This window comes from Nematolebias whitei, chromosome 15 (genome assembly GCF_014905685.2).
Source record: "Nematolebias whitei isolate Nwh7 chromosome 15, NemWhi1, whole genome shotgun sequence".
NCBI classification, from domain to species: Eukaryota; Metazoa; Chordata; class Actinopteri; order Cyprinodontiformes; family Rivulidae; genus Nematolebias; species Nematolebias whitei.
The window spans coordinates 30,947,246-30,971,789 of record NC_056512.1 but is presented as its reverse complement, the minus strand read 5'-3'; the positions used below and the strand labels follow the sequence as shown (position 1 = coordinate 30,971,789).

Below are 24,544 nucleotides of genomic sequence, written 5' to 3'. Positions count from 1 at the left end.
GACCGAGCGTTCTCAGTCGCTGCCCCTAAACTGTGGAACGAGCTGCCTCTGCATGTCAGACAAGCTGGCTCACTTCCTGTTTTTAAGTCTTCTCTGAAGACACATCTTTTCTCTTTGGCTTTTACTTCAGTTTGAAATGTTGGTTTTAATGACTCTAAGTTATTTGTTTTATTTTATTTGTTATCTTTATTTTATTTCATATTTTTAACGTGTGGGGTTTTTATGTTTTTGTATGTCCTAGTGTACAGCACTTTGGTCAACAGTGTTGTTTTAAAGTGCTCTATAAATAAAGTTGTATTGTATTGTATAACAGAAGTGGGAACATGAAACAAGGGGAAGACAACTAACTATATGCAGTACAGAATACAGTCTACAGTTCCAGGTATTGTGGAGGAAATAGGAGGGAGGGATCTATATTAGCAAGATTAAGAATAGGTTATACAAATCTGAGCAGTACTTCGTTTATTATAGGGAAACATAATAGTGGACATTGTGACTTTTGCCAAAGTACAGAAACTGTGAAGCACATTATTTTGGACTGTTTTAAATATTTAGCTGAAAGGAAACGTCTACTGGACCAAATGACAACTGAAGTAACACGTCCTATATGCTTGAAGAGCATATTGGGATGGGGATCCAGTAAATATGGACGCAAATACTTTATGTATTTCCTGAGGGCAACGGGTTTATGTAGGAGAATGTAAGTTTATCGGAGCACTAGTTCTAAGTAGTACCTTTAGATGGCGGTAATACACCTTGAGGGATGTAAGCTGCCGTTAAACCTCACAGAAGAAGAAGAAACTCATAGTCGGCACGGAAGTGTCTCCGCTGTAGTTTGTCTTGTTTTCTCTCAGTCATCGCAGGTGCTTATGACACTGTGAACATTTTGTCTCGTTCACCGACACTTCTCCGTGTCGATCAGCTGTTTTTCACCGAGTCGCTCCGCAGTTACTCCCCGTTTTTTTTTTTTCCAAGTTCACTTTGAGACCGGGAGATCCTGCAGAGATGTCCGACAACGGTGGCTCGGCTGTCGGCCTTCTGTCCTACGAGACGCTGGTCCATGCTGTGGCAGGAGCAATGGTGAGCAGCCCAACATTAGCTGATGTTTTTAACTATAGGAGGTTCTTGGAGCCTGTATGAAAAGATGCACTGACTGTCATTCGGTGTTTGGACATGTAAAATGAGGTTTTATTGCTGCCTTGTAGGGGAGTGTGACAGCCATGACTGTCTTCTTTCCTTTGGACACGGCCAAAAGCAGATTGCAGGGTGAGTCTGGACAGGTGTGTAAACTAACCATGAAGCTTTACTTCATTATAAACAGTCTATAACTCTGTTACAAGTTAAGGGAGTGATATTCTAAATCAACACTGCACTTTCACACAAACTGTGGAGACTTTGTCACAATGAGTGTCTTTTTTTTTTTAATGTCCTTTTTTTGTTTAAGTGAGGAGCATAAAGTTGCCAGGTGAACACTCTTGTTGCACAATCACCCCACCACCATGTAGAGCTTTGGTTACAAATTAAAAAGTATTGCGTACAAGCAGAGAAAAAAAACGCCTGGGAGTAGGACTCCTCCTGACTAGTACGCTGATAGTTGTTCCGTTCTTGCTCTGTGAGGTTGTACTGTACTTTTTCAGCAAAATGTGGAAAATTTTTATGTCTTTTTCAGTGGATGACAAGCGGAAGTCCAAGTCTACGCCTGTTATTCTGGCTGAGATAGCAAAGGAAGAAGGCTTGTATGTTTTAATTAAAGTAATGTCAAATTGTGTCAGTTTAATCTAAGAGTCTCTGTAGTGGAGTAATTGTGATAACTCTCCACCACTGTTCTCAGGCTGTCTCTGTACAGAGGCTGGTTCCCAGTCATTTCCAGCCTTTGCTGCTCCAACTTTGTTTACTTCTACACATTCAACACGCTGAAGAAGGTGGCTGCATCAGGACCAGGAAAACCCAGACCAAGCAAAGATCTGATGATGGGAATTATAGCAGGTGCAAGTTATCGAGCTCAGTGTTTTGTTTCACTTCAGAATCCAAAAGTCATACTTGTTTTCAGTTTGATTAGAACCAAACACAATACGTCGCAGACTGATGAAGTCTTTTGGACGAAAGACGTTTCTCCCTGAAAGAAACTTGTCCAGATGACACGATTTAACTTTTTTTTTTTCCCAAACACAATACGCTTTTGAAGAAACACAAATTTCAGGTAGCAACATTTGAGTTATTACTGAATGTTTTTGTTTCATCTATTCAAAGAATCATTTGACTTTCTTAAAAAAAAAAAGGATTTTACAAAAGTTCACGGGGGTCCGCACGTTTCACGTGTCCATTTGCAGGAACTCAAAATACAGAAGATTCCTCCATCAGAGAAATGCTAAGACTAAATTACACTAAATACAAAGTTAAAGAGCTTAAAGAACTGCTGCAACTGTTCAGGTTGTCAATTTCTTTAATAAACTCCAAACAATCTGTTCATGCAGGGGCGGTGAACGTGATCCTGACGACTCCCATGTGGGTGGTCAACACTCGACTGAAGCTGCAGGGGGTGAGATTCAGAAACGAAGACCTCCACCCAACCCAGTACAGAGGCATATTTGGTGTGTGGCCTTCATCCATATTCTACTTTAAAACACTTCTGATGCTCTTCTTTGTGACTAAGCCTTGCTGTATTTTGGCCTTCAGATGCTTTCTCGCAGATTATTTCCAACGAGGGAGTGGCAACCCTGTGGAACGGCACCCTGCCGTCTCTCATCCTCGTCCTCAACCCGGCCGTGCAGTTCATGATTTATGAGGCCATGAAGAGGAAGGCAGGAAGAGGAGGAAGAAAGGTGAGTGAAAGAACGCTGTAATTAATGTTTTCTTACCAAAACATGTCAGGAAGGTGCATCGCAGAAAATTAGAAAATATTAGTCACATGAACGAACACCTTTTGGCCTGTTTGTTAGGTAAAATCCAGTCCGACTCCCATCAACAACTCGACACTGTTCTGTCTTTACTTCCACAGATATCCTCTGCAAAGATCTTTCTCATTGGAGCTGTTGCCAAAGCCATCGCCACCACAGCGACGTACCCGCTCCAAACAGTCCAGGCCATCCTGAGGGTAAATACACGTTGAACAAATCTAATGTTGGTAGTGTCCAAAAATCATGAAAAGTCCAAAAGTATAAATGAGCTGGGTCTGTTTAAAAATAAATTTTAAGTGACGCTAAGTGGTCGTTTTTCTGTGCGCCATGAGATGTGGATTATTTTCTTAAATCAGATTAAAAGATTTCAGCAACGTAACCTTCGTGCTTCTTCATCAGTTCGGTCAGTACAAAGGTGATGGAAAGCACGGTCTGATGGGGAGCCTCTCCACTGTTTTCTTCCTGTTCATGGAGAGGATCAAGTGAGTTCATGGATCCACAAACACTCGCGGTCGCCCCGAACGACATCTCTTAACGGTCTCTGATATAAACCTGTTTTGGTCTTTGCAGGACGCACGGCTTTCTTGGTTTGTACAAAGGCCTGGAGGCCAAGCTGCTGCAGACGGTGCTGACGGCGGCTCTCATGTTTGTTGTTTACGAGAAGATCACTGCTGCTACCTTCAAAGTTATGGGTCTGAACAAAAAGCTGAAGCACTGACGGCTTCAGTGCCTGCGTCAACAGGAGGTTTAATCAGTGCCTTCTACTGATTTATGATTGTTTCAAAGTTGCGTGCACTGTATTTGGAGCCTATTTGCTCGTCTGAAGCAGGGGCCCCAACATTTTTTGCACCACAGGCTGATTTTATGCAAGACAGTTTGGACCAGCTGCAAGGATGTGCTTGTGAAGGGTCACGTGCATAACAAAACACAATCAGGTGCATCGTATATAGTTTCATTATAACATCTGTAATTTAAATGTAATTATAATTTTATCTTATTTCATTTATGTTTATTATTTTGTGATTTATTTAATAATTTACAGTAACTTATCAATGTGCTTAGCTGCTATAGTCTCAGTGCAGACACATTTAATGAAGTGGTGACCTTCAATAACAGTTTTTGACCTTCATCTTCACCTTTTTCCTTTAAAAAACTCCAAATTATTTTAGTGAGGGGGGGCTCAGTCTCCATGTGGTGAGGCACATTTGAAGCTTTCAGGGCTTTGATTGATAGATGATGGCCATTGTGGAGCCTTCTGCTGTCTGTTCATCAGGTCTGTTCCCTTTTTCAAAGAAGCTCTTCAGCAACGTTTGTTTTTTTTTTTACTTTTTTTTTTGGTGCTAAAGTTAGAGAGCTCACTGGTGAATGAATAAAACTGATACCAAGCGCTAAAATTGCGCAAACAGAAGTTTTCATTCAACCTTTATTTAGACAGATACATCACAATGAGCCTTGAACACTCATTTACAAGTGAGATCTGTTTAGACAGACTAAAAAAGTGACTCATTTTTCAAAATAAAATATCATGAAGACTAACGGAAAAGAAAATATAAATATATATATATATATATATATATATATATAATTTTTAATACATAAGTGGCCTGGTACCAAATAATCCACAACCCAGTACTGATCTGCGGCCCAGTAGTTGGGGACTCCTGATCTAAAGTATTTCCTGTGACCCCAAAGTGCATTTCATTCCTGAACAAGCATCTTAAACTTCAACCACTTTCATCTTTGCAGTTTTTATTCACCACTTATGTCTGGTCTGTTGTATTCACATTTGTTCTAAATAGTAATACTGCAGTACTGGCATGGCACTAATTGAAGAAGTATGTAATCAAGAGCTTCTCGTTTACACTTGATGACAAAAAATGTCCAAAAGTTCGATGTGTCAGGACCTGAGATCACATCCTGCTGTTAAAAAAATAGGAAACTTGACTGGTGAGGTTTGTTAAAAATTACATTTCTCAAAGGAACATTTAATCTTTTCAGAACATTGTTCTCATTGAGATGCACAAACTGTTACCAGCCAGTGGTTGGCTTAGCACAGCGCATAATCTGGAATAAGTTTGTTCACTCTAAACACAGGAAACAGATTTTTAGCTTTAAAAAAGGGGCCAGTCTACATGTTCTTCCACATCATTCCCTTTCTCTGCACCATTTGAGTTATTTTAACTCATTAACCCACTGTGATTCTACTGTGTACCTCATTGTTGTACTTGACAAAACTAAGAACTGCTTTCTGAATTACCATACCTCCAATTGTGATTTTAACTGTGAATCGAACCAGGTTTCACGTCCTGCTGGACAGAAGGCTCATGAAACTGTGACCAGATAAAGATTTGTACAGCCAGTAAAATCAGTAATGATTTAACTATTATGGTTCAGATTGAAAATCTGGATTGAACCTTCCAGTTTAGTTTTCATTGTTATGTCTACAGTTCAAATTACACAAATGTATTAAGTTTGACAGTAAATGCAACATTACAGTAAGTGCCTGAAGACTTGCATCAGGAAAAGGTTTACTATGAATTGACCAAATGATGTGAATTGTCTTAATTTTTACTTAATTTTACACATTTCATCATTTACAGTTAATGTGGTGCAGTAGTGTTCATCACCCTACACATGCTCTGGTTTACTCATTAAGTGTTTTGCTCTCAGCGCCACTTTGTGATGTAACTTTTAGTAAGTTGAACTCTGTGAGCTGTTTGTACTGAAGCTGAACAAAGAGCAAGTTGTAAAACCTTCAGGATTAAGGTTAGTCTTAAAAACAGCAGCAAAAGATGAACATTTAGAAAAATCCACTGTAATAAACCACAAGTGTCAGTTACTGTTGTATTTACTTAAAACTAACTTCATTTGTTTACAGGAAAGTATTTGTAAGAAAAAAAAAATGCTACTAATCACTTTTTACATTTGTTTAAACATTTTTTTTTTTACATTGCTGTTTGAAAATTCAATTGTTATAACAAGGGAACAATAAAATCTGAGGATTACTGACAATTAAACTGGTTTTATTTACAATGATAACATGCTGGCGAGGCACTTTGGAGCAGTGGTTACAGTTGATGCCTCTCAGTGAGAAGGTTGCAGGTTCACTCCCCAGCCTTTCTGGGCAGTTTGCATGTTCTCATGCACGCAAGAGTTTTCTCCCGGTACTCCAGTTTCCTCCCACAGACCAAAAACATGCATGTTAGACTAACTGATAACTAACTTGCTCCTAGATGTGAGTGAGAGCGTCTCTGTGACGGATTGGAGACATGACCAGGGGTGTCCCCCTTAAGGTTAGTCTTAAAAACAGCAGCAAAAGATGAACATTTAGAAAAATCCACTGTAATAGACCACAAGTGTCAGTTACTGTTGTATTTACTTAAAATTAACTTTATTTACAGGAAAGTATTTGTAAGAAAAAAAAATGCTACTAATCACTTTTGTTTAAACTTTTGGGGCGTCCCCCTGGACATGTGACTGCTGGACATGGGCAACAGCTCCTCGTGACCCGGAAAGGAGTAGCAGATAAAAAATGGACATCATCACATGCAATATAAAACATCATTCATTAAAAATGTTTCCAGAAGATCAGGGTGCTTTGATCGGTGCCAGTTGTCATTGAATGTTTAGGAAAAGAAATCAGTTTGAGGATTTAAAAAAAGTTGATGGTGTTAGTCTTGAAAGCTGGTCAAGGCCTCAGTGTACCAGGGGGGCAGGAAGGAAAACTCAGAGTCCCTGTGGACTGAGTAGGTCACATCTCTGTGGGGCTCCCAGGAGAAGAGGTACACCACACTGAAATATATAATCGCAAGAGAAGCAGATATTTATCTGAAATTATACATATGAGAAGTGCAGTTTTTTTTTTATCATCACTCACCTGTGATTGTCTTCAGTAGCAATACGCTTCACAAAAGACAGAAAATCACTGCAAAAGTTCATGCACACTGTTGGCTTCCAGCAGTTGTGTTCATTCTGTAAAGAAACACGTGTGAGATAAAGCACAGACCTACAAAAGTATTAATGCTGAATTTGCTAACTTGAGGAAAAAAAAAAACTCCTAATATTTCTTCAAACTACAACAATTCACCTTGATGAGCTGAGAAACCTTGGAGATGGGGAACGTGTCGACAGAAACGACCGTTCCGCCATGATCCCTGAATCCTGCCACGACACGAGGGACTCCAGGGAGAAAAGACTGAGCCCACCATTTGAGCAGTTTGAACCTGATAAACCACCCAAATGAAAAACCTTTAGCATTCATGTATAAACTGTAAAACACAAAAAGGTTAACGAGTCATTAGTAGCTGGGTTCACGACCTGTGGAAGTTGCTGCGCTGTTTGGGTGTGCAGATCTCCAAAGAAGTCTTCAGCTCCACGTAACAGGCAGGAGGAGGCGGCGCGTCGGGGTCTTTATCCCGACAGTCCACCTCACCGGAGAAAAGAAGTTTGTGTTCCGTGAGTCGAGTGTGAACCACGGTGCAGAATGCCTCATTAGTGTTAACCACTCCGCTGGGGTCAGGCAAACTGTGAGTGTCATCTGCAGAGAAGGACAAAGATGGAGAGACTGTTTATCACTGTATAGCCTGTTTCTGTCATTTAAAAAAATAGATACGAATGCTAAAAAAAAAAAATTCTCTAGAAATGTTAAAAAAGTTTGTAAAACCTTTTTTAAAACATTATTTTAGTCGAGTTGACAGCTGTTAACCAGATTTATCATTTAAATATTAGAACAACAAAAGCATAACTGTCACCTGCACACATGTACTGCTCAAACTTGTATCCCCAGTACATCATCTCCTGGTTCCTTTCAGCGCGGTTCTCCCGTTCCCTGCGAGCAGCTTCTGTTTCCACCTCGCTGATGTAAAGTGTGCCGCTGAACCTGGTTACTGCCAGCAACCAGCCCTCCCGTGTCTCGTAAGGTGTGGTCAGCAGCTTAGTCAGGTGGCCCCTCCATGTCACGAAGTCAAAATCTAAAGCACTGAGAGCAGCGGAGGTTGGTCAAAGAACAGCTTATTTGCAGGTATGGACGTGGCAAAAAGTTTACAGCGAACGAAAGGAGGCACTGCTCTCGAAAGATGGAAAGAAAAATAAAGAACAAATATGACAAGAACCATTTAATTTGACAAGTAAATGTAAAAATTAATCAAATCAAGCAGAAGGAAAACAATTGAACAATATCTGATTTTTTTCCAACTAAATGAAAACACTGAACGAGCATTTAAGTGTTTCTGTTGCAACAGGTTGTTGAACCCCCCAACCAGCGGCTACTCTTACCGTGAGGAATTTGTGGTCCCTTTTGATTTCAGTTTTGATATGTTGGCTACGATCCACTTGAGAACATGATCCAGTCTCTCCTTCACATTTTCGTCTCTCTTTACGTAGCGGTCCTTGTACCCATCCCTCAGATCAAAATTGGGACTTTTGTCAGGTTCCACGTAGTATCTCAGCTGCCTGTTGTCATTGAAAAACCTACGCTGAGAATCGAGAGAGAAACAGCCTACTTCCACAGGCTGCTTGTACAAAGGAAAGCCTCTCTCATAAAGCTCCTTCCTTGTGCTCAAACTCTGGGAGCTGAGAGGGTTTTGTGCTGGTGTCGACTGAGAATGACACTGGTTAGTGGGTCTGAAATGTGCACTGTCACTGTGGTTTCTTCTGCCATCGTCTCTTTCTTGTCTGTGTGCTGACTGGTGATGGTAATCAGTGAAGGGACTGCGGGATCTGTGGCGATCCATTCCTAAAGTTGAACAGAGCAGTGAGACAGATTGATGGGGCTGATAACTCAGAAATTCAGAGGTTTGGTCATGATGAGTCACTGCTAATCATTTTTGCAAATATAACATGATCATAATCAGGTTTACAGCATAAATAGACAAGTGCCAAACAATTCAGAGGTTTCTGTTTGAAGCAACTATGATATACTAAATTACCACACACGATTAATAGACCTTTAAAATAAATGTAGATACAAATCAGCAAAGACATACCATACCACACCAGCTTTATTTATAGAGCACTTTAAACACCCACAAGACCAAAGTGCTGTACACATAATAAAACAATCATGCAGTCAGTCAGACTGAAATAAAATGAAATAGATAATAATAATAAAATAAATTAAAAGTCAACATCTCAGATGGTGTCAAAGGCCAGGAAGAAGAGATGGGTTTTAAGAAGGGATTTAAAAACAGACAGGGAAGATGTCAAAGGGAAGATCATTCCAAAATTTAGGAGCTGCCACAGCAAAAGCACAATCTCCTCTGAGCTCCTCTGAGCTTTAGCACACTCAGGAGCAGATGATCAACTGACCTGAGGGATCGAGAGGGTGTGTAGGGATGTAGCAGCTTCGACAGATGGGGAAGGGCAAGGTCATTAAGAGCTTTAAAGGCAAATAAAATATATTTTTTAGACGAATCCTAAAATGTATACGCAGCCAGAACAGGGAGGCTAAAATAGGGGTAAAGTGGTCCAACATTTGTGGGTCAGTTAAAAAACGTGCAACAGCATTCTGTACCCTCTAAAGCTGAGAGATACATGAATCACTGATTCCTTTATAAAGTGTGTTAGAGTAATCCAGCTGAGTGGTAACAAAGGCATGGATTACTGTTTCAAAACTCTGCTCAGAAAGAATCGGCTTTATTTTAGCCAGCTGCCTCAATTGGAAAAAAACTGGATTTCACAACTGTTCTGATATGAACCAACATCTACATAGGGATTTTCAGTGTTGCTTCAAAATACCACCACTTCAGTATTTTTCTCATTAAACTTTTAAAACATTCACAGCCATCCAGGCTTTTATATCCTCCAGACATGAAAACAGAGGGCTCAGAGAGTTGCAGTCCTTTTTCTTTAGTGGGACATATATCTGGATATCATATTTCAACAATGAGGCAGCACAGTGGCTCAGGTGGTACAACCATTGCCTCTCAGCAGGATGTTCGCTGGGTCAAATCCCAGCCCGGGACCTTTCTGGGTGGAGTTTGCATGTTCTCTCCGTGCATGCGTGGGTTTTCTCCAAGTACTCCAGTTTCCTACCACATGTTAGGCTGAATGGTAATTCTAAATTGTCCCTAGGTGTGAGTGAGAGAGTGAATGGTTGTTTGTAAGTGTCCCTGTGATGGACTTGCGACCTGTCCAGGGTGTACCCCACATCTCACTTAGTGATAGCTGGATATGGGCACCAGTGACCCCCGCAAACCGAAAAGGAAGAAGCAGGTAAAAGATAATGGATGGATGGATATTTCAACAATGAAAGGAGAGCCCATATTTTGTAATAAAATAAAATAGAGCCAAGAGGGAGCAGCTTGAAAAAAAAAAAAAAAAAGGGGGGGGGGGGGGGGGGCTAAAACTGAGCCCTGCAGGACCTCACACAAAAGAGGAGCAGAGGAAAACACATGGTCACCAAGGTGGACTGGACACAGAAAATATGGTCTGTTAAGTAGGACCTAACCCAGTCTAGAGCTGTACTGCTCCAAACGACAAATAAAATGCCATGGCCCATTGTGTCAAAAGCAGCTGATAAACCTAAAAGCACAAGGACAACACAATCATCAGAATCAGTTGCTAAAGATGCACAAAATTAAAAAAGAAAACACAAGCATTTTTGAGTGGGAAGTGCAAAATTACTACCACAATAAAACCAGCATAAAACTAGATATAAAGTGAACTCAAATAGTGATAAAACCACAGACAATACAAATAAATAAGTAAGAAGAGAACATAACATGGTGTAAGTGTAAAACCATTTAACTCAAGTCAAATCAAAACTGGTCAAATATAACCCAAAATCTTCCGTGACTCGTCTTTAAAACTGCTTTTTAAATCTACACTCTGTGCAAGACAATGTGTGGCTATATAAATTAGTGCTATTTATTTTGTGTACTCATGAGAGATTTTTTTCAACGTTTTATTATAATTACCCAAATTATTGAAATTAGTAAAAACCTACCTCTTGGTTGGGGTAATCAACGAAAGCTGCTCATTTGTGACTCACTATAAAAAAACAAGATAACTTAATTCAACCAAGACGTATTTTAATTGAATGAAATAAAAAAATGGAAAATTACATTGGTGAAAATAGTGCACGCGTTTTTAACCTAACGGGACGGTCAACTAGCAACACTTGCTACAAACAAACAAACCTGACGCAACTTCCGCTTGTGGCGGTTCAGGAAGTAACGTAATGTATCGCGAGACTTTATCCAACGCATCAAAACAGCAAGGACCAGAAAATTATTTGTTATGGAGTTGTGAAGAAATACGAGGATTTATATTGTAGAAAGTTATGTTTAAGCTAATTAATATTGCCACTTATTATCAGGTAATGTTGGCTGATGCTGTTTTAAAAGTTTTGACCAAACATTTTGACTCAGAAAGTGTGGTAGCTATCGGCGTTAGCTTGACTGTGAACTTCAATGTGATCAATGTAAACCGTGTATTTACAGTAAAATGGGTATTTATGGTAATTTTTATGTGTGCAAATACAGACAGTATAAGTGCGTATGGGTGAAAAAGCAAATGTTTGTCATTTGAAAACCTGGATTTCTTTTTGTTTCTGCCAGTTATGAACAGGAAACGGTCTCTTATTTCAGACACATTTAACTTGAAGAAAAGGAGAAATGGCTCAGAAAAATTTGGAGCGGTCAGTGACAAAGATGGTAAGTGTTTTAAAAAGCTACATGTATTGAAGGAAAAACAATGCCAGTTTTACGCATGTCTTTCATTTTTCTTCTACAAGGACCAACAGACATTAAATCCACCCTGGAGTACCTCATGACACTGTTTCCTAGGAAGCTCTTCAATGATGCTTTGCCTCAAATTGTGCTGAAGCACCAGCTGTACAGCATACATAATGACAAGACTTTGGTTGACAAGGAAGTAGTAAGAAGGCTATTCCGTCCTTTAAAAGCTTTATGTTTTACTAACAATTTCTCTGAATATAAAAAAAACAACTCACTGCCATCCCTACAGAGTAAGCTGCGTGAGAGTGGAGAGCTGCTGATGTTCCAGCTCGGATTCGACGCAGAAGCTTTTGGGCTGATTTTTTGTTCGGACTACAAGGCCAAAGTGCTGGCAGGCGAAGAGGGAAAGGCGACTCGAACAGCCGTGGAGAAGTTTTTGGAGAAAGTGGTGTCCTCGTGCACAGATCTGAGCTTCAGCAAAGACAAGATATTGAGAGAGTTTCTCTTCACAGACTCTGAGATAACGTATGAAAGAACTCCAATCTATGGCATGCTATGCTAAATACTGAAATGAATATCTGGTCAATTGTCTATCTTTTTTATGTGAAGGATCTTCTATTTTTCAAACATTGTCATGTTCTTTTTTTTTTCCTCACCACTCAGGCTGCTGGTGAAATCAGGGGTCCTGACTGTGAGGGATGCAGGCAGCTGGTGGCTATCCATTCCTAACTCTGGCAAGTTCACAAAGTACTTCGTACAAGGTCAGTCGTTCTGCGCTTCACCGTAAAATGTGTCATAAATCTTTTTTTGCCACTGTCTGTTTGGAGTCTGTTTTAATTATTGTTATCATCTGTTCAACCTGTCTGTCAGGTCGTAAAGCGGTGCTTGGCATGGTGAAGAAGGCCAAATATAGTGAAGTGTTACAAGCAGACTTAGAGGAGCGACGAACAACATCACATGTGAAATTCCCCATAAAATATCACATTCATGACATTGTAGGAGCAGAGCTGGTAGAAAGGTAATATTCTGAATGGATTTTTATTCTTGAAATCTATACCGGTAGTTTAAAAGGGCATTCATGATTGTCTCAGGAACTGTTTGGAAATGCATTTGCTGGTCTGCAGAAGTAATGTTTATCACTAATTTTAAGTTTTAACAATTTTAACTTGTTAATGTTTTGCACGTCACTGGAGATCATTGGAGTTGTTTTACTGAAGGCTTGCTTTTGTTTCTTTTTCCAGCATACCTACAACTTCAGGAACTTTGTTGCGATTTGTGGATTCCTGAGCCGTTCCGATGCTCACGACAACCAGTGAGCCAGCTGAACTAAGAAGGGGAGAAATAATTCAAGACGTCAAGATGAATTCTGTGCCAAATTTTGTACAAACCCATCTGAGTTAATGAATTGTCAAATTTCTTGGCATAACATATTTTTTCTTAAAACATTATTTGAAATGTGACCCCCCCCCCCCCACACACACACACACACACACACTCTTAGTTGTTACACATGACTTTATTTATTAGAAATTAAGAATTAAAGGTTTGTTTTTGCTTAATCTGTCAATTGGATAAATTTGTTTCTGGATATTTTTCTTCTCCATTTACAAATCTACAGTGATCTAATGAATGTATTCAACAATACTTCTTTGAGAGGAGTCACTGAAAAACTACAAGTGGGTTGTGGAAAACTATATAATAAAAATAAGTTGTTGAAAAATGATTTATGCTGGGAAAAAAAAACATTTTGTTTATGACTTTGTTCTAAACATTGTTACAAAAACATTCTGGGTATCTTATCAGTCGATTCCTCCCCACTTTTACATTCCAGTGTTTTCCAGAGAAAGTGCTGTTTACGCACAGTTTCTACTGGTTCAGCTTCTTTCAGCTTTCTTGTGCAATTTGAACTTTTTTCCAGCTACTTTCAGCTGTTTTTTATGCTGTTTTCTGCTCCTTTCAGATTATTTCTGCTCACTGCAACATTTTTGTGCTTCTTCTAACTTCTTGCTCATTTCAGTTTATTATGCTTCTTTCAGCTCATTTCTGCAAGTTTCAGGTTCTTCTGCTATTTCAGCTACTATTTAGCTGTTTTTATGCAAATTTTAACTTTTTCAGCTAATTCCACATTTTTGCAATTTCATATTTTTTCAGCCTAATTCAGTGAAAATGTGCTCTCCACTTCCCTCTGGTAATTAAGCTTTTTTTTTTTTTTTTTGCCTTTTTGGCTACTTTTCAGCTGTTTGTTTGCTAATTTCAGCTTTTTTCAGATAATTTCCACTTTTTCTGTGCTCATTTGTGCTTCACTGGGCAAATGTGTTCTTTTTCTGCTATTTATGCTATTTTTAGCCTAATTAATTGTATGCTAATTTCAGCTTTTTCCTTTCATCGTTTTTCTGCTAGTTTCAGCTTTTTCTGCTCTTTTAGCTACTATTAACTCTTTTGATGCAAATTTGAGCTTTTTCAGTTAATTCCACATTTTTTTTTAGCTCATTTCAGTCTTCTGATTCTTTGAGTAAGCTTCTTCCTGCCTTTGCAGCAGCTACTTTCAGCTGTTTTCAGCAATAAGCATTCACACTGTTTTCGCAGGAAATGCAGTTTCTGTAGTTAAAGGAATTTGTTGATTAATACGTCATTGTCAAGTCTATTTTTAAACCAGGTCTGATCTGACTTGAAAGATTCAGGAAGAAAGTAGATGTAGGCTCAACTCACTTCATCTTTATTAATCTAATATTAATTCTAAGACGGTATCTGCAGCATCAGTAAAACTGTTAAACTAGTTAGAGCCTAGATTAGAAGCGTACTTATGAACAGCAGTAGATTTGAGGTGGTTTTAGTGCAATCAGAGCTTTTTTAGCACATAGAGCCTCTGTGTTTAGTTTCCATTGTAGGTCTCTGTTGGGAGATGAGTTGACCTCATGCTGTTTTGAGACTATACATTTAGTCTTTCCACATTATGAATTATATTAAAGCGTATTATTTATGTGATCTTTGAATGTGTCATGCAAGATAAATATGACTTGTTTCTTTGAAAACATACATGATTAATTCTGAGGGGAAAACACATTTTGGTGACTAAAAATAATTGCTTATAATTATTTGATATAATTAGGTAAGATACAAATAAAGTAAGAATGTATATAAATTGGAAATTTTAGAATATCTGAAACATTTGAAATAAACAGAATAAATGGTCAAATGCTTTAAAATGTTTCATTCATAGTTTGTCATGTTTTAATATATATTTACACAATTTAAAACGTTTATGAATTTATATGGTTTGGTTAAACAATTTAAAAACATTTAAAACTAAACAATCTGCATTTTATTTGTTTTCCAAGGTTTTCAACTTGATGTTGCAGATACTTTGAAAATAAAAATGACGTGAGTTGAGCCTACGTCTACCTTCTTCCTGGATCTTTCATGTCAGGTCAGCACTGGTTCAAAAATAGTCTTGACAGTCATTCAGTCATAATGACGTCAATATGTTTTGGATTACTTGTTTTTTTATGGCACACATTTTTATTGAAATAGCTTTATTAAGGTTGTGCAATTCCACTATTTATTTTGTCGGCTTGTTTTTTGTATTGATGCCGAGTCAAATAATCATCACTAGCATTGTATTATTTTTATTTTGCCATATTGCTAAACCAAGACCTGATCAGATCCAGATCATATTACTTCCACCTCAGGAGATGTTGGCTATATTGGACTCATCACTTTATTCTCCATTCTTCCTACACTGATGGACTCATCGCTCTGAAACGAAAAGTAAAACCATGATATGACCTTCCATATGAAACAGGCGTTAATTCCACAAACCGGTCTTTATTTATGCATGAAGAATTTCTCGTAAAAATATGCACAGGGTAACTAAATGCTGGGCATTTTAAAAATTGCATTTAATGTTTACTTTGAAACCATTAAGAACAGTTCAGACTTCATCCTCCAGAAGTACCCGCTTTCAAATTCTGATTGTACCGGAGAATCTTCCCAGTGAGACGTGCCTGGAAAACCTCCAAGTGAAGACACCCAGGGACAATCTCGGCAGACTTTCACTGCAGAGGACCAGCGGTTCTACCTTGAGTTCCTCGCCTCATCTTCAAGGTTCTGCCCGTCCCCCCCCAGAGGGTCCGCTTCAGCTACTTGTACCTAGGATCACACCATTATTCATACCTCATGACCATAAGTGAAGGGTGGAACAAGGAAATGGAAACTTTAGCCATTTGGCGCACTTCAACATTGTTCAGTCAGGTCATCTGGACAGTTTCTTTTTTTGTTGTTCATACGTTTTGTTGTTCATCCAAAGGACTTCTCGAGTCTGAGGAGCCACAAACTCAGTCCCACAAGAAGCAAACTCCCAGTCATCAGTCCACTATTGAACAATTTATACAAGTTAGTCTCATTGGTCTCACTATGGGAATGTGCTGCTTGTGGGACTGAGTTTGTGGCTTCTTGGGACTGATGAAGTCCTTTGGATGAACGACGAAACGTCTCACCAAAAAAAGAAATCGTCCCGATCTGGAATTTTTACCTGGATTATTGAGCATGAACTTTGATGTTTTGGCTCAGTTGTTTCTTCACCATGACAAACTGGAGCAACACCCTCATTACCACAGACACAGGCTCCACTTCAAACTTGAAATGTTTTGTATTTCAAACAGGACAAATTTTTTAATACAAATACCGCAAACGGATAATAAAATAATCCTTCCACCTTTATTTCAAATGCACTCAGTTGTGAGTAATTTTACCATTTTGTGTTAAATAAACAGAAAAACAAGGTTTTTACAAGAATTTATTGGCTTTTTCAAAAAGTGACAATAGTTTTGAATTCATAAAACTAAAGAGTCACAACATTGGCTTGAATAAAAGCACAGCTTGATGTCTGATACAATACAGATGACCAACATGTACTTAACCCCTGATCTAATCATTCAAATACATTTTGTAAATAAGCAAAAAAATATATAACTAGCAATTCTAATCTTTTGTTTTCAGTATATGATGCACAGACATGCCATCAGAATTAATTACAAAAAAAAGCTAGGTTGTAGGGATATTCAGGTAGGATTAACTGCAGAGGTAATAAAAAGATATTCATAGTGTTAGTCAATGCAGTGAGTCTAACTTCCGTGAAGATACAAAATAATCAAATCATAACAAAAAGTTGAGTACAATGTGGTCTACACCATAACAGACAGTAGCTTTTTTTACTATTAGCAGGTATAGATAATAATCTTAGTGATGTTACTTAGCCAGTAGTGTTGCTTAAAGAGAAAACTAATCAAATGTGCTGCACAAAAGATACTTGATAAATGCCCAAAGAGCACTAAAGGTGCTCTTGTTCCCCCATCACCAAAACATCTGAAGAGATTTTTCAGCGTTGCTCTCAGAGGCAGCTGTACAGGTGAGACGCGTCAAAGGGAATATTGCAAAGTAAAAAAAGTAATAACTTGATAAGCTCAAACTGGATACAATCCAAAAAATACTGATCTTTAAAAAAAATTGTTTTAGGAATTGATAGCACTATTTCAGTAGATTCTCTGTTAAGTTTTTGGGCGTCGATAACCGTTTTAGGGCTGAAAACAAACTAATAGCAACAATTTTCTGGTTCTTGAAGTTGTTCAAAGTACAATTTTTTTACAGCGAAGTTGACACGACTGCCTTTGCAAAGAAAACATGAACTCAAAAATGCCTTTTTTGATCAAGTGCTGGAACAAAAGGAAACTGTCAGATCATACTTCAGAGATGACAAATTTCCTTTTCGGCTAAAATATGTGCAGAATTTATTTGGCAATATTACTTCCACTCATAACAGGACTGTAAACAAACAAAATAAAATAAAGACGGACAATAGGTGGTAAAGCTCATGACATTCCACCGTCTATTTTAGAAAACATCCAATCTATTTTAGAAGGCCTCGAGAAGTTCATACTCTTGTCTATACAATATACAAAAACCCGGAGTCTTGAAAAGTCCAAACCTTCACCTAAAGCTGAACTTGTGTTATTTTTTATGAAACAGATCTAACTACGCTTATGGAAGGACAGGATCTGAAGTGTGTTGTTTTTATGTTTACTGGTGTGTTTCTGTTGTGTCTTTAGCCCTCCCCCCCACCACTAGCGATCATGTTTCCCCAGAACCGTTCCACTGCTGGAAATCTTACAAAAGACTGCACTTCCTGCCCTTCTTCTTGACGGGTGGGGGGCACAGAACAGCACGGATGGCCTCATCGAACACAGTTTTAAGGCCACGTTGAGTCAGGGCGGAGCACTCCAGGTACTTGACAGAACCTGAAGAAAAGCACAAAAAGGGGGCGGGTTTATTCCTGGAATTTGGTGTCAGAAAATGACAGAATGACGCGTTAAGAATCAGAAAAATGTCTAAAGCTGTTACCAATCTCCTTAGCCATGGCAAGGCCTTGAGGATAGGTGATGGGGGACAGTTTCTTCTCCTTGAGTTTCTCCATGGTGTCCTTGTCATCTCTCAAATCCAGCTTGGTGCCCACAAGGATGATGGGAGTGTTGGGACAATGGTGTCTAACTTCAGGATACCACTAAACAACCAAGTTCAACAAATCCATCAGTCACTTGAAACAAGCTTAAAAATACTAAAATTATAAATATTGATAAAAACATGGTGGTTTTATTAAATAATAACTGGATACCAAAAATGTTCCCAGCCAAAAAAAGAAAAGTAGTGAAAAGAAAAGAAAGTGAGCGCTGGTCTATTTGCAGGAGAACTGAGGAGGAACTGAGGACTCGGATAATAATTTCCTGTGTGTTTATCGCCAAGAAAAACTCGCTCAGAGTAATCTCATGACACGCGTCTGGACGTCTTCATAAAGTAATGTGCTAAAGTACAAAAAGATACGAGACCTTGTGCCAGTATAACTATTTTTGTGAATATTCATTTTAAATAGAATAAAAACAGTGAAACAGGTCAGACTCTTTCAGTACCGGTAACTACAGAGTTTGGTTTATTTTTACTTATTTATTTTATTTACCCTTTATTTATACAGGTAGTCTCACTGAGTCACCAGAACTCATTTTCAAGAGAGACATGTTTAGGGAGCAGATGGTGTCAGGGGCCCAGAGTGAGGCGAATGAGGGTGGAGGCAGGTGTGGGTGTTTCACCTTTTCCACTCACATTTTGAAGTTGACGGTACCGGGAGATGAACCGGCGACTTTCCGATCGCAGGCCCATCTTCTCTAACCTCTGCGCCACCACTCCCCATATTTAAGTGACCTAATCTCACTTTTACAACAAAGATAACGATAATGTTGGTTCTTATTTGACTAATGTTTAAACAAGGATCAGAATTACAAAGACAAAGGTTTCATACGTTATGAGTGAGACAACAAATTAATTTTTTTCTTTTTTAATGTTTACAACTATTTTGACAACAAAGGATGTTTTTTTTTTTTAATCGAAGTCGTTGAGAACTGATACAGTAAATTTATTTTTAAAACCACATAATAAAGTTGCCTCATTTTAAGTTGAGTGCAGTAAGAAGATAAAAGCTCCATGTTTCGGACGTGTTGCAGGCATCCACAAAACTACAAACTAGTTTGTTTTAATATTGCACAGCTGAGAATACCGTCGCTTATGTTTGACAGACTTGAAGACATACATATGATTTTTTTTAGTGAGGTAGTAATGGTAAATAATGTGTTGTTTTAAGTTAGAATCACTGTAGCGCTGACACTGGCTAAATCAAAGTAACACAAACAAATAGGTACCCTGGTTTTAAAGAACAACAAAAAAATAAGTGAAATGAAATGTCTGTTAGATTTATTGTTCCCCCACACACGTTTTACTCACCTTGGCACGGACGTTTTCAAAAGAGGCAGGACTCACAAGAGAAAAACAGATAAGGAACACATCCTAGAAATAATAAATAAAGCAGAGTATTACTTCCTCGTAAAGACAAATCAGAGCTCAGATGACTGGATTTTATTTAAATCTTCTTCCTTATTTGTTCCCCTAAAGCTCCAAGTTAATTATTCACTCAAGTGTGATTTCTCTATGTACCGTCTGTGGGTAAGAAAGTGGGCGGAGTCTGTCGTAGTCCTCTTGTCCTGCTGTATCCCAGAGGCCCAGGTTCACTGGTTTTCCATCCACCATAACATTGGCGGAGTAGTTGTCGAATCTGAGAAGCCGTGACGTGAAAATCATGAAATCAGTCTTAAAGATGACCAATAAAAGATGTGACAAACTGATCTGTAGTGACTTTTTGCTTGTCTAGCTTTCCTTTAAAAATTAATCATCAGCTCATGAGTCTTCCAGTACCAAGAGTTAGTTCATCAAATGCCTGCCGAGTCAGTCTAGATTACAACAGTGATAAGAACAAACACAGCTGGCCAACAATCAGATAAGCAGGTTTTCTTCACAACATTCACAAACTCGTGTGTTCCTTTAATTAGTCTCCAGCAGTGACTGTCACCTCTAGCACACAAGGACACACATTTTCAGCCACAAAAACAACTGAGGATATGTTGTCACCTCGATCATTCACTGAATGTAGGAAAAAAGGGTGGAGACAAATCATGGACGGCTCTGCTTTCATAAATAAATAAGTAGCGACTGCAGTGCAGTCTCAGACACTCACACTGTGGGGATGTACTCTCCAGGAAAGGCATTGGTGGTGTAGCTGATGAGCAGACAAGTCTTACCCACAGCACTGCAAAAGAGAACAGACTTGATCAGCGTTTGTAAAAGCAAAGAAAAAGGTGATTCTCACTTTGAACCGACCGGCAGTTCAGGGAAAGGTTAGAGCCATTATTTAAATAAGAAAACGACCACAGTAAGTTTGATTTAGGCCCATTAACAAAGTTGAGTAAAATTAAAGGCCTAGCATTCCTTGAAAGTAAACATTTCACCCATCATTTTTCAGACCAGAATTTTAAGCTAAGATTATCCAACGATGGAGAAGGGACAGAGTTAAACCTTGGTGTAAATGACGTTATGCATAATCTCACATGAGATGTGCTGGGTCTCAGAGGATTCTTTGAGGAAGACTCAACTTCAAGTTTTAAGTAAACTGTGTGAATTATCCTCAGCTACTGCCACACTAACGTTAAGCTCAATATCTGTAAACTTGACCGAGTTAGAGCCCGTTTTGTTTTGGTTAATATCGACTGGCTGAGGCATCATCTTGAACAGAGTTACACTAGTTTATCTAATTTGTTAGAACCGGTCCTGTAGTCCTTGCTCAGTAGCTTTATCAAATATTTTCAAGGTTCAAGGTGACTGTCATTCGCATGTTTTGATCATGATTTTCGGATGTTTCGCTCATCTGTGTGTGTCAAAGACTACAGGACAAGTTCTAATGAATTAGATAAAAACAAAAACTAAAAAACTCATTCGCAACACAAAGTGGAACGAAATTGTATACTCAAGATTCAAGTTACATCCAAAAATATAAAGTATAAAAATTAAACAGTATACATGGATCTAAGATATTCGCTAAACAACAATAATGTAATATAATACGGTGTATTAAACAGCAGCCTGAACATGAGTCTGTTGTGAGCAGATGGGTATGAGTAGCTTAAGGTAAGAAATCAGCAGCATGGATAAAATGATAACTATTAAAAGTGGCGTTCGTGGTGCTGTTGTTCAGAGTACTGTTTTTGTACTATTAGTACTTGGCGTATTCTTAGTTTAGATCTTAGAGCTTATAGTTTTCTATACAATTTATACTTTTGTTGGATGTAAGTGGAATCCTGTGTACACAATTTTGTTCCACCACATGTGATGAGAATGACAAAGAAACCTTGACCTTCACTACAATATTTTTGGTTAGGGATGCATGAGTCTAGCAGCTGTTTTTTTGTTTTTTTTGTTTGTTTGTTTTAATTCTGAATACATGAACTTTTCAGTGTTTGCTGTTAACATTCACCAAAACAGCTGGATGAGACATTTTCATCACCTCCAGCTTCTTTTATTCTGGTACCAGCTGAAGCCCAGAACCTCTAAAACGAGTTGTGTTTAAAATATAAATCAGAATTCATTTACTTTTACCTAAATTAAGTTGAGAGGCAAACCATCACAAACCCAATGAGTTTTGTTTGTTTGTTGTTGTTGTTGTTTGTTGAGTTCTGCTGCATTTACCACACCCAGAACTTGTACGCCTGTTTACCTTCTTACATACAATTGCACAGTGACACTGATGGCTCAAACGTTAATCCTCCCTCTTAAAGTGTTGCAAACAAACCTTTAGATTGATCTGAAACTCTTATGAAACCGACACCAATACCCAACAGCAACTATCGTCTATGAATGGCCAAATGAGAGAAATCTCAGCTGCGGCTCAGATTGTTCGTGTCAAACTCCAAATAAATCCGCGGTTTAAGTAGAGTACACGAACTGCTTTAAGTTAATTTAAGTTGGACTCAGCCAAGAATTGGGAAAACTCAAGATTAACCACACCTTTCCATAAGTTGCTTCATTAAATCGGAGATAGCAACTAAGCGACATACCAGCAAAAGGTTAACAAACTTGTTTTTCCGGAGGGGAACGCTGGTAGTTTTAACTTGGTCCGTTTGGGAAAATAAATAGGAAACTCATTTAAACGTTAGCCAATCGGATGACAACTTTATTAAATATTACGATTAAAGTCTTACTCAGCTCAGATATGTGAACTTACCCGTCTCCGACAACCACACACTTTATGGCCTGCATTGCGCCGCAGCTAAAGGAATGCTAAGTTAGCTCCGGCTAACGTTAGCTCGGGTCTTTTTTTCCCTTTGTCCGGAACTGCTCGCTGGTGAAACGTCCCAACAGTCTCGCGCTCACGGCCTCCGGCGCTACAGTACAGCTCCGCTGACGTGGAACAACGAGTGGTAAACTTACGGCAACTTATTTCGCACTTTAACGAGACTTTCCTCAGAAATATCCTCGCAACATTCCCACGCTTTCGCAGGTTGGGAAGTATGGAGCAAAACAGCGGCCACCACCCCTGAGAAGAAAAAAAAAAAATGAAGTCAGCCACCGGCAGCAGACGAAGCATCCGGTTCACCGGGTTGATACGCCCACACACTTTACGTTACAAAACAAAACAAGCAGCCGGAGAAACACCCGTTTCTATTGATTCAAACAGTTCAATCAAGTGTATTATACGATCATCTGTTTAAATTTAAATTTTAAAAGGCTATTTTTACACACAGACAAGGACGGATGATTTAAAGTGTAACACTAAGAGGAACTGATGTCATTTTAAAAAATTACCTGAATTTTGTCTTCCAGGCTTTACCTCAAGAGAAGAGAAAGAGAGACTACCTGTTTGGCTGCCTTATAGTAATTAAAACTTACAGTAAATACGCCTAAAAGCTTGTGAAGCTATAATAGTATAAACACAAAAGAAAATAATATCTCCTTGTATTCTGATGCATGCTCAATAATCCAGGTAGGAAAAAAAACAAAAAAAAAAACAGTTAAGTCAGATCTTCTGGACAAGTTCAATAAACAAACAAAAAAAAAAGACTGTTGATCTCCTTGTCTGCCTCGTAGTAATTCAGCCATACAGGAAATACGCCATTCAATTCAACCTTTATTTATTCAGCTTAGTTGGATTAAAAAAGCCTGTGAGGTCAGCCATTAACAATTACTAATTTGACTAATTGAAATCAAGTAGCAATGAAAAACACACGACTGGTGTGTGCTTTTAAGGTTTTCAGTTGTGTACGTAGCTGTACAGCTGGCAGTGTAGCTTTTTTATTATAACTTATTATATATATATTATGTAAAATGTAGAAGCCTTGCTTTAGTGATAGTTAATGTTTTAGAGAAAAGTAGATTTAGTTTTAAAATGTTGTAATTAATCCAAAAAGCACTTGTCAGACAGAATACATTGTGTATCAAAGTAACAAAAAAGACTTGTAGATTGTTGTCAATGTTTTTTAGGGGAACCCACACGACTCGGAATGGAAGAAGCGGGTAAAGATGGATGGATAGATGGAAATGTTGACGATTTGTTTCATAATCAAAACAATCAAACTCTAAACTAATAAGCCAATTAGTAGATTATTCTATATTTTATTAAGACATCACAATTTCTAGTTTAGTACACTTTTACAGTGCAATCTATCTATTCATGCTTTTATTTAAGCATTGTATCAAAAGTGCCATTATTTTTAAGTTGTTGAGGATGTTTCAAAGATTCAAAATAATCATGGTTAGACATAAATTCTTATATTTCGTCGGGTTTTTCTTTTTGATAACTCACAGATACAAACAGAAACTTAAATTAAACAGGAACAGTGTCATGTCCTGCCAGTCACAGCTCGGGGCTCATTAACCCACACGCGATGTTCCGTGTGTCGCAGCGTTATCGTTCCGCTGTCGGTGCGGCAGTTCCGCTAACGGAGCTAACACTGCTCGGTGTCAGTCCGCAAGAAATATGAAGCACAGTGAAAGTCGCTCTTTATTTTCCTCTCCTCGCCCCAGTTGTTGACTCGGAGCCGACACAGCGCCGGGCTAACCGAGCCTTTATGGCGGCCTTGTCGTGTCTCGTGCTGCAGATCTCGAGCTCCGCCGGTCGGACGTACGGACTGTTTTCCAAAGGCTTGACGAGGACTTTGTTGATATTTTTTGAACTGGCATGGCGACTGAGAATTAGATTTCCTTACATCTATCTCGTTGCCTCGATGGTATTTAACGTCAGATTACAGGTGAGGACAGTTTCCTCTTGTCAGCTGAGCTCACCTGTTTGTGTCCAGCTGATTGAAAAGGCCTGTCTGTCATGGTGTTTAATTAAAATATAAAATGTAAAGACGTATTTATTCTCTGCAAGTCATTTTATAGCATCAACCTGTTGCTACTTAAACTAAATAAGTGTATGAATGTAGACATGATCTGTTCTCATTAATATTAATGTCAGCAGTTGTGTTGATGGTTGAGTGTTGCCAACAAGTGGCACATATATATATATATATATATATATATATATATATATATATATATATA

The 24,544-nt window shown here is 38.5% G+C and overlaps 5 protein-coding genes across 5 annotated transcripts in view; 3 read left to right on the top strand and 2 right to left on the bottom strand.

The window, feature by feature from the left end:
- The first annotated feature begins 848 nt into the window (after nt 1-848).
- On the top strand, nt 849-3,615 carry LOC119421628 (peroxisomal membrane protein PMP34). The gene is made up of 9 exons (XM_037688977.1): nt 849-1,080; nt 1,206-1,266; nt 1,670-1,736; nt 1,832-1,986; nt 2,475-2,591; nt 2,677-2,822; nt 2,999-3,094; nt 3,297-3,379; nt 3,468-3,615. The coding sequence occupies exons 1-9, from the start codon at nt 1,006-1,008 to the stop codon at nt 3,613-3,615; spliced, it is 948 nt and encodes a 315-aa protein (XP_037544905.1). The 5' UTR covers nt 849-1,005.
- Nucleotides 3,616-6,329: 2,714 nt separating this feature from the next.
- Nucleotides 6,330-11,059, bottom strand: dxo (decapping exoribonuclease). Its single transcript, XM_037688976.1, has 7 exons — nt 10,843-11,059; nt 8,172-8,631; nt 7,649-7,875; nt 7,215-7,434; nt 6,985-7,120; nt 6,775-6,869; nt 6,330-6,689 (listed from the first exon to the last, which is right to left on the bottom strand). Exons 2-7 carry the CDS (start codon nt 8,627-8,629, stop codon nt 6,569-6,571), a joined length of 1,257 nt encoding a protein of 418 aa, XP_037544904.1. The 5' UTR covers nt 8,630-8,631; nt 10,843-11,059; the 3' UTR covers nt 6,330-6,568.
- Nucleotides 11,060-11,069: 10 nt separating this feature from the next.
- On the top strand, nt 11,070-13,049 carry stk19 (serine/threonine kinase 19). Its single transcript, XM_037688978.1, has 7 exons — nt 11,070-11,214; nt 11,456-11,551; nt 11,632-11,774; nt 11,865-12,100; nt 12,239-12,336; nt 12,446-12,593; nt 12,817-13,049. The coding sequence occupies exons 2-7, from the start codon at nt 11,458-11,460 to the stop codon at nt 12,860-12,862; spliced, it is 765 nt and encodes a 254-aa protein (XP_037544906.1). The 5' UTR covers nt 11,070-11,214; nt 11,456-11,457; the 3' UTR covers nt 12,863-13,049.
- A 3,307-nt stretch (nt 13,050-16,356) lies between these two features.
- On the bottom strand, nt 16,357-22,536 carry LOC119421630 (ras-related C3 botulinum toxin substrate 1). Its single transcript, XM_037688979.1, has 6 exons — nt 22,227-22,536; nt 20,187-20,258; nt 19,610-19,727; nt 19,400-19,462; nt 17,972-18,131; nt 16,357-17,868 (listed from the first exon to the last, which is right to left on the bottom strand). Exons 1-6 carry the CDS (start codon nt 22,259-22,261, stop codon nt 17,738-17,740), a joined length of 579 nt encoding a protein of 192 aa, XP_037544907.1. The 5' UTR covers nt 22,262-22,536; the 3' UTR covers nt 16,357-17,737.
- Nucleotides 22,537-23,884: 1,348 nt separating this feature from the next.
- The window catches only part of LOC119421631 (small integral membrane protein 10-like protein 2A), a 2,546-nt gene continuing 1,886 nt past the window's right edge, over nt 23,885-24,544 (top strand). The window contains exon 1 of the mRNA XM_037688980.1: nt 23,885-24,249. Coding sequence (XP_037544908.1) covers nt 24,070-24,249 — 180 coding nt within the window. The 5' untranslated portion in view covers nt 23,885-24,069. The remainder of the gene's footprint in view (nt 24,250-24,544) is intronic.